The 10,805-nt window shown below is 30.5% G+C and overlaps 1 protein-coding gene across 1 annotated transcript; it reads left to right on the plus strand.

Moving 5' to 3' along the window:
* The first annotated feature begins 255 nt into the window (after positions 1 to 255).
* LOC112524923 (uncharacterized protein At5g65660-like) lies at positions 256 to 1,129 on the plus strand. The gene is made up of 2 exons (XM_025134869.1): positions 256 to 741; positions 890 to 1,129. Exons 1-2 carry the CDS (start codon positions 484 to 486, stop codon positions 1,046 to 1,048), a joined length of 417 nt encoding a protein of 138 aa, XP_024990637.1. The 5' UTR covers positions 256 to 483; the 3' UTR covers positions 1,049 to 1,129.
* Positions 1,130 to 10,805: the final 9,676 nt, after the last annotated feature.

The raw sequence follows: 10,805 nt of genomic DNA on the forward strand, positions 1-10,805 counted from the left end.
AGACCAAGTGTAACCTATATCATCGTTAAATCTTGTGTTATAAAACCAGTGAAACTTCAAAATCGTTATAATTCATGGCTCCCGCCGCATTGTGCGGGTACACAACTAGTTTATTTAATTAAAAAGTATAATAATTATTTTTTTAAAAGTAAAAAAGAAAAATAAAAGAAGGGTGGGACCTACCACCGCTACCACAAAACGCCTCCCTCCGTACCGTAGCCGGGGACGAACAGCTGTACCATTTCCATGTAAACGTAACGCAGCCCCCACCTTCCCTTATAAATTCTCCCATCTCTCACTCCTCAACTTCACCTCCATCTTCAACCTCCATTTCCGTTTCCATTACCTCCTTCTCTGTGTCTTACCAGACGCAGAAATCCATCCCATAACGCCATTGTTGCCACTCATGAGACCACCACCTACGTCTCAACAATTACATCACTACTCAATCTTCTTCATCCTTAATTTGTTCATTACCTATATATGTCTATCGAAGTTGTCGTCAAGTTAATGGAGTCGCAGTCACCTCCTTACTACGCGCCACCGCATCATCACGATTCATCTCGCCCCACCATAGGCTTTCCCCTCGGCACCGCTTTGCTTCTGATTGTCGTTTTCAGCCTCAGCGGCATCTTCTCTTGTTGTTACCATTGGGACAAGCTTCGTCACCTTCGAGGTGAATTCTCCGATGCCGATCCTGATTCAGATCACGCCGATTCTAAACCTAAACCTATTTACTCGGTAATTCATTTCATTGCTGATCAGATCTTACATTAATTATTAAGTACTAATTAATCGAGCCTGATAGCCGATTGATCCACAATTAATCCTGTCTATATAAAATTGTTAACGGAATTTGTTGAATTAACTAGTTTTTAATTTGAAACAGGAAAAGAAGCAAGATGAGGATGGAAGTTTGCCGGTGATTATGGCTGGAGATCAGTTTGCGAGGTTCATAGCAATGCCGTGTCCATGTGAACCACCGAGACAGGAAAAAATCACCGTAGAAGAGATTCAGAAACCACCGCATATAGCCATCACGATGTAATAAACTCTTAAATTTTTCACTGTACATACATGATCAATTTTACCTTTATAAAATGGAATTTGTTATTCTTCTTCTCATTTCTATTTTGACTTTTTTGGGGAAGCAATGCATTTGGACTTTTTGCCATGGAATGTGCTGGATAACCAAAGCAGCTGGTCAAACAGTCATAAATTCTAGCAACCCTCAAATTAGCAAGTACATCACCTAAATCAACTTTAAACAATTATATTTCTACTGAACCAACCAGACAGAATCGAATATATAAATAAAAATCATTATCAGTTATATTATTCGAACCCAAATTAGTATTACATGAGCTTTTATTTCAGTTACTTGTTTGATAAATCAAAAAACTACCAAAAAACATTTTGTTTGATCGTTTGTTGGCCACCTAAACGTAGAGATTTGCATGGAGAGATGATGATCGATTCAATTTATGATAAATTTGGTTCATCTTGAGGCCAATTCCAACGCCAACACGTACATAAAATAAAACAAAAATAAATGATTGAATTTTCAATATCAAGTTTCTTTTAATTTCACTCCAACACAAGAAGACAAAAAAATGGTGATTTTCTAATATCAATTCTTTTCCATTCCAACAATATTAATAATATTATATATTTGTTTTTTATTATTATTATATTAAATAATATCTTATTAGCTATAATAAACTAGCAACATTATAAAAATATTATTAAATAATTTAACTTATGATTTTTTAAATATTTTGTGAAAAGATTAAATTATTTTTATATGACATATAATTTAAAACTATGTAATTAATTATAATGTGAATTTAATTATTTGAGAATCTCTTGTATTGTGAGAACTATTATCGAACGTTTTGTTTTTACATGATTTTTTCCAGTTAAAGATATTATTTAATATATTGATTAACATATATTTACTTTACAATGTGTTTGTTTTATATGTATTCAATTAATGTGAAATTTTTTAATTGTATTTTTGTTTCACAAACACATAAAAATGACACATTGTAAAACAAAAACAAATATATGTTAAATTGTTAATCAATATACTAAACTCACGTAGTACATGAAAAAATTTAATGTAAAATAGCACATGATGTACCGGTTCTCAAAATTATTACAATTAGGCATGGTGGTTTGCGCCGCTGATCCGTTAGGGAACCCTTTTCACCAACTCCACTCAGGGCCAAGGATTCCCTATAAAAATGGCTTGATATCGGGTCCGGAAATCCCTGACATGTTGAAAACCGGGGCGGGGTAATGAATTCCCTAACCAAAGTCGAGAACATGGATGAGATAGTGGAATCGGAGCAGGGGATTGCATTCACGGTCCATTCCCGTCATGTTACCATGCCTAATCATAATTTTATAAATTCTTAAATCTCGATCCTAAATAGCATTAATAAAAAAAAATAAAAATGAGGCACTTTGCCATGTCTTACAAGATGACACCAAATTTGGTGGGTCAGCTGTTTAGCATATTGAAAAAAATGGTGTTAAATGTGTAGTACAGTACGAGCTTCCAAATGGCAACCCATATATATATATATATATATATATATATATATATGTGTGTGTGTTTTTGAAATGTGATTAGTGTTGTTTCATTTTGTATGATATACAGAGACATACCACTCCCATGGAGTTTATGGGGAGACATGTCGAGAGGATATATATATATATATATATATTATTTTGTATCTAAAAAGGTTAAAAAAAACTATCACGGACTTTCATAAATTTAACATGTGTTTTTAAATATATTTTAAATAAATAATTTTTTAACAAACAATTATAGAGGAAAATCGAATAATCCAATGGACTTACATATTTTAAAAGATTCAGTTTTACACATTTTTTGAACAAATAAATTCTTACGTTTATAAAATGAAAAAATTATATTATTTATTTCTCAATGTAATTAGATTAGTAGCAAAGTAGAATGAACCAATAAACGAAAATAATATATCATTTTTATTAATTATTCTAAAACACAACTTATACACAATTGCATTAAAAAAATTGTGCCAAAAGGGATACGTTGTAAATACATTTGCACATTCTCCTTACAAAATCTACCAAAAGTTGTATGTTATCCTACTTATAATATACCAAATACTATGCTCATCCTACTAACAAGGGATGCCATTGCAACCATTGAGTCACTTATCAGAGTGAGAGCAGTTGTTGGGAACAGCTGAGTCATGAAAGGGAACCGATTGTTTTCATGCCATCTTTTTTATCTCTTTCATTTTTCGTCAACTTTGAAAGTCATGTAATAATGATTTTCACCACGATAATTGGTTTTCCGTCATTGTAATTCGTCAAAATGACCATTTTGTTCGGTTTCAGTATGTGAAATAATTATATATTAAAAATGTTCAAATATAACAACTCGTCCTTATGGATATAGAAGTAGAAATGCGAGCTCCTTGTAAACTTAAAGTTGTAGGCTACCAATAACTTCTATAAAGATTTCTAAGGTGATTTGGATGTTGTTAGGCTATTTCGTTGTTTTAAGCTATGGGTTGCTACAAACAGTATCAGAGTCAATCAGTTTACCATCAAGATTAAACTCGAAATTTATCTATAATTACTATCATGGTTTTAACAGATTTCGAAATTGTTGGATCAGATTATTGCTTTGGGTTATGTGACGTCGCATAGAATGTTTTCTGGTAAACATCATAATAAAGCTTTCAATAATATGTTTTCGTAACCAAGTACATTCAATTTTGAAAGTAAGACGCCTTGTATGCATGCAATACAGATGTTGTAACGTAAGGATAGATGTGTTTATGTCCTTGCTTCCACTCAATAAATACAATCAATCGATCAAAATGTTTTTATCACTTATATATCAGTTATATTAAATATGTTAGAGATACGTTATTAAATTCATACTAAATTTAACTCTAAAACTATCGTGTTTCCTTTACGCACATACACAAGAGCACCCCGTATTCTCATTATTTGCAAAAAATAAAATATTTAAATACTAAATGACAAAATAATAAAAAGGGGGATTGAAAAAATTTAGGCATTAGATTGCAATTTGAAAAAGAAAAGGTGCATTTCCATTTTTTGTTGCCTACTTTTATTTCTTGACCTAATTTTTCTATCAAATCAAGGAAAGTGATTTTCCCACCCATTTTTCTTTTCTTTTTCTTTTTCATTATTATTTTGAATTTTAATCATTAAATTTCAATTTGATTTTCACTTTTAAAAAAGGAATGATATATTGAATAAACAAGTTGAAACCATCATTGAATTAAAAATCCTCTTTGTGGTTTTGATTATGTCATAAGCATCACTTGATAGTTAAAAGAATAAAAAAAACCCGTTACACTGTATTTATTGATAACTTAAAATTATTAGTTTCAAACTTATAATTGTAAATATTTTAACTGAATTATATAGACAATATATTCTCGTTCTTATTTTGTACAATGGAAGTGGGTGTTTGAGATTATCCATCTCGATGTAATAGAAGTGAAATTGAAGCCATCGTCCCCCAAAAAGTAATGATTGAAGAAAGAAATAAGAGGAATACAGAAAGACAAACTCTGATATCACATCATTAAATTAAATATTGAATATCTGAGAACCGAATATGTAACCAACAATTAATTTGGTGAGGATTGGGTTCCTTTCAAATGGGTCACAAATGAAGATTGATAAGAAATGTCCTCTAAAGGTACCAACACCGTCGTCATCTATAAAAGCTTTACCAATTTTGTTCCCTCATAAAAAGGCAAAATGATAATACTACTTCTTCCTCCTCCACACACCTATACACACACACACACACACATATATATATATATATATAAGCTTAATAAAATGAGAACTAGATAGTTTGTGATAGCTGTGAGGTTCAATATGAGCCAATCTTTTTAGATAATTAATGTTATTTTACTAAAATAAAACAAAGGGTAAATTAGTAAATTTTACAACTTATAAAACCCTAAATGTTAAATCTTTTTTGGAATTTGAAACTCCAAATAAATTTGGCCGGTCGTTTCTTTATCCTCCCTCAGTACCCATTTCCAAAAGCTCCACATGCTCCACCGATCTCAACCATTCTTGGCGCCCGATCTCAACCATTCTCGCCGCCGATCTCAACCATTCTCACCACCGCACAGATCTGGCTTCTGCCATGAACTACGTCGCATCTCAACTAGTTTGATGGCTTCTTCCAATCGAAAAAAAACAATTTAGATCGGTTTCGGTTATATATATAATGTATATTGAGAATTGAATATGTTATCAACTATAAATCATTACTTGATATTGGTTATTTGCTTTTTTATTTTATACTTATTAATGTAAATATTAAATTAATAATTTTATGTTTTATTAAATATAAAGAATTGTAAAATGATTTTTTTAATATATTTTAGTTTGAAAAGAAAGAGGCAAAGTAAAATGGTGGTGGTGGAAACGTACGGATGATAAGCAATGTGAAGGTTGAAGGGAGGTCCGTTCAGGTGCCGTAGGGGTGCACCAAAATCACATGGGATCAGGGCCTACCATACCACAATTGGTCAATCCTTGGTCCACTCCTTTCATACCATTCTCAATACACATTTGTATAAGAATCTCTTTTTTATATAACTCTCAAATTTAGCAAATTAAAAACTTATATAAAAGTTCGTAATAATATTTTTATAAGAATCTTTCTTGTGGTTTGTTATATTTTTTTCAACATCAACTCCCAATTTACCAAATTAAGAAGGAAAAATTATATAAAAAAAAAACCCAATATGTTTTAGTATTTTGAATGATTAAGTCTCTAAACAATATTTTTTTTTTAATAAACAAGTACTTGGACTTTTTAAAACATGTATACTTTTTGAAACATGTTAAATACATCTTATAACGAATACATCCTTAAATTTATAAATCAAACAAATATACCCTTTTGCTACTAAATGATTTTTCACATACTCTATGTAGTAACTTTTTGCTACCACATAGTTTGTCAAACACTACTTTAATTGGCCATGATTCTCAAACCTCTCACAAAATCTGAGCTTCATCAACTTCCAAGGAATATTAGGATCATTCTTGGATATTGGCCACCTTTTTATATAGCCTGCTCTCCAACATCATCATCCCCTTCGTCCATATTGAACTCAACATCGTCAATCATGTTTACACTACAAAGCTTGTTTCATCAACTGTTTTGTTTGACACCATCCTCATTTTCAAGGCCCAAGGATGAATAATTTGACATATGTCCACTTGAATAATCATTTGTATTATAACTAAGGTCATCACTACAATTAGATGCCATCCTCTAAGAAAGAATAGCAAATACTTCATCACAATTCACAAATGAAAATAGAGACCAAATCGTGTGAGAATAGGAGTTAATGTGAGAAAAGTAAGAGATTTGGACCATTGATTGCGCTTCTCACGGAATAGATACCATGCATCTTATCATTGTTGATCTTCAATTAAGATTGATTCGATGATGGAGATCCCTTCTTACCCTTCTCACTGTAATTTTCATTCTCATCCGAACATAATTTTGAAGATAGAACCCGTCATACCTAGTAAACAAGAAATATAATGTAGATGTGTGAAGGATTACTAGAACTATGACCATAAATGCTACTTTTACATGAAATAATATAGCACAATTCGGATTATCAACTTTTAATGTTCCCATATAAGTTCTGCAAGTTTCAAGAAAATAGCGTCCAATGGAAGAAAGATGAGAAATCAAGCCTACGCATGAAGTTCAAACTCAATTTTGATGACACAAATTCAACATACACTTGAGAAATTGAACTTGAGATGGTGGTGACAATGGGCAGGGTTGGGGGCAACGACGACATCATGGTTGACGGCATATGGGATTGAGATTGGGGGTGTGAGATGGGGCCTGGGGGGATGTTGGCTAAGACGAAGGATGAGTTAGGGTTTAGGAAATCTTGGATTTTTTTAATCTCAGTTTTACCTGCTATACTTGTTACAGATTATCTTTTAGGTTTCGAGGGCACATTTCACATATTCTAAAATGTCCAAGGACTTCTTTATTCAAAAATATTGTCTAAAACTTAATCTTTTTCCAATTAAGAACTTGCATAAAAGTCCACAATGACAGTTCTTATAATAACCTATTTTGTGGGTCTCCTTATTTTTCAGCATCAATAATTTTTTTTATCTTGATAATATTAATGATTATATGGTTAATAAGCTATATTAAAAACTAATAAAGTGTTATTTCACTCTAATTTCAAGGTTCTTATACAAGAACTGAAGGGTGTCAGGTAGGGGTGCTTATGGGTTGGGTTGATCGGGTTAAAGACATTTGAATAACCCAACCCAATGCTTGTGATTTGAAAAAATCTTAGCTCAACTCAACCCAAACCGTACGGGTCGATTTGGTTGATACTTTGGTTCATTAAAATATTCTTCTAATCTTGACTATGTTGTATTCTCTACTCATAATTTACTTTTTCACCATTTGGTACAACTTATCCACTTAAATCTTACGTATATCACATTCAATAATTTTCTCAATTTACATATATATGTTCAACGAATGAGTTATATAGAGATGAGAATAAATTGAAAATATATGTATATGAAGAGGGTACATGATAGTGTAATTGTCTAATGTACATATTAATAGAAACTCAACCAAATTCAAAAATAAAATGATATCGGGTTCGTCGGGTTGAGTTGGGTTCAAATAATAGTAACTCAATATCAACCCAATACCTACTGTTTGAAATTTTTACAACTCGATTAGACATCAGGTTAAGTTATTTCGCTTTGGGTTGGATTGAGTTGATCGAGTTGGTCAGGTTTGAGCACCCCTAGTGTCAGGTTTTTATAAGAACCCTCTCCAATAATAGTGCTTATAAAATTCTACGCTTTTTGTTTATAAAAATCTTCCATTAAAGATACTCTACAATGTTCAAACCATTTTAATCTTTCAATTGCCATATTATTTTTTATAATTGTCGTTTACACATTTAAAATTAGAAAACGATCATCATTATCCTAATCGTATTAATTGAGATGTTATAAAACTTTGAAAAGACGGAGCTATTTCAAATGAATAAATAAACTGTAACTCACGATATTTTTTTCATAGAAAGCTAACAGACAACTTAAAATTTATAAATTATATTTTCAGAACAAAATATGTGAAACACCTTGAATTATACCATGCGCTCCAAACAACTCACTAGTTGAAAAAGAAGTCTTCCTTTTGAAAAGGTCGCACTTCAATTACCCACAAACATAATTTCCAAAAATTGACATATACCTAGAGTTTCCAATAATATATATATATATATATATATATATACATATACAGGGATGTTTTTCTTTTTAACTCAATAATTGGTGTTAACTATGTGAACCAATCTTAACCATTAATCATTGAAATCTATGAATTAAATCATGACATATTTGTAATAAAAGAAAATTTGAACAAAAATAAATATTAGTGAACATGGGTATTTGTGAAAAAGATGATGGCATATAAATGTCTATGAAAAATCTTATTGAACACATATGAACATAATCTTATGAACAACATATGATTAAGAACACATTCTTATGAATATCTTATGGTTATGAACACATTCTTATGAATACCATTAAATACCACAAAAGTAAATTACACATAAAAAATCATAACATCTCATTAAATACTATAAAAGTAAGTTACACATAAAAATTACATATTTAACCTTCATCATGAAATCAAACATTTGAAGTAACCTCTACTAAAGAATGAATTTTATTGGTCCAATAAATTCACAAAGTTAACATCATATTATTGGTTAACAAAAGATCTTACCCCTCTATCTATATATGTGTGTGTATGTAATGATAAAACAACTTAAGTCATATTGTTATTTGATGATTTTTGACTAACGATATATTATGTTATGTTTTAAGTATTTTAAGGTTAGATAACATTAAAGTTGTGATATAAGAATGTTCATAGAACTTTACCCTATGTTATTATTTAATAGATCTTGTTATACCTTATTAACATGATATGTATTGTAGGTATAGTAGAGTTCCGTTATTAATCCAAAATTGATTAGAAACTCTTTGAAATGAATATTTATCATGAATCACACATTCATGATGAAAATGGAAGTGATATCATGGACATAAATGATATATGTATATTAATAAATAATTTTTATAATTTATAAGATATTAAATTAAATATATCTATTTTGAAATCAAAAAAGAAGGCATTGATTTGAAAGATTGTTAGGTATTTGAATTGGTTGTAGATGAGAGTAATTATAACATTACCCCACAATAAGCCAATTGAATGGCAAGTTGTATGTTATAGTGGAAATCCTTGTGAAAAATTAGGTTGCAATGATGATGATAAGATAAACATAATACGTGTGGCTCCTTCAAATCCTTTCCTGGTACAACAACATTGTACTTCTTACCTCCATTATTGTCTTTTCCCCCTTCTAATCCCATCATTATCAGTTTCATGTGGATTAGTTTATAAGAATTTATTTTTTTTAACTAATTACCGTATTTATAACGAAGCTCAAATGCTCACTTAACTGTTCGACATGTAACGAAAATATGTATAGCATATTTATATTAATATAAAAAGATGTAGTTTTTAAGAATTCACTAAAGTTACGTTTTATTTATGATAGATGACAAAAAGTTACCCACTCTAGCTTTGTAGGTGGGTTGGTTCCAATTTCAATCCACTAGGACTTTATTTCAATGGTTTTTCAGTTTTAATGGATTGCAAAGGAAAACCGGCTACATTATTTTATGGTGTATGATATTTCATGTAAACTCATTTAGTTTGGTTGTTATTGCTGTTGCTGTAAAATAAGAGGTGAATCAAATACTTTTGGTTGATTGTATCTGACTGTATTTATTTTTTATAATAAATCGTATATGATTAAAAACACATGGAAATGAGTGTAATCATATATAATATTGAGGTTTCTTGTAAAATGTTTAACTTTTCGTATGATCCTTCCTATATATATATATATTGAGTATGCAATTAAAAAAGAAGAATGATATTTTCTTTTATCGGGTATTTCATATAAATACTATAAAAAATTGGCGTCGGTTCTATTTAGTTAGATACAAAAGAAAAAATATTTGTCAATCATATTATTAATAGAATCATACAACTTCAATCATGAATGGTTGTTGAAATAATTAACATCTGTGTTGGACACATTCTTCTTCATCTCCTCAATTAATTTTGTTCAAATTAACCAAAAAAAAAAAAAACCAAGTGTCGTTTATTAAGCGTTTATGTTCACTTACCTTATCGGATAAACAATGACACTGAATGAGAATCTTATCCAATAAAAGAATCGATAATCTTACTTTATAAGTGAGAGAGAAAACTCTTACCCGATTAGCGTTTACATGATAGATGACGTTTAATAATAATCCATTTTGATACCAAAAAAAAATGATATATGATAAAATAAGTGATCGATGATAACTACGGCAAATGTTACCCATTAAGCGTTTAGTAAACCGTAGGTAATAAGAAAATGTAAATCATGGTTTATAATTTAATTTTGAAACAGGCTCTCCTCAGAAGTCAGAACTAGCGTCATGTTTTTGTTGCGAGATTGGATTTGGAATCATAATTTTGATTAATGTTTGGGCCTTTAATGGGCTTCATTCCGTGTTCCATTTTTGAAGTTTGAACTTCTGAACCACAGATTTTCCCTCTCGTGCTCCTTCGCCTAGACTTGGACTGGACACCAGGT

This window comes from Cynara cardunculus (genome assembly GCF_001531365.2).
Source record: "Cynara cardunculus var. scolymus isolate 2C chromosome LG 1, CcrdV1, whole genome shotgun sequence".
Lineage (NCBI taxonomy): Eukaryota > Viridiplantae > Streptophyta > Magnoliopsida > Asterales > Asteraceae > Cynara > Cynara cardunculus.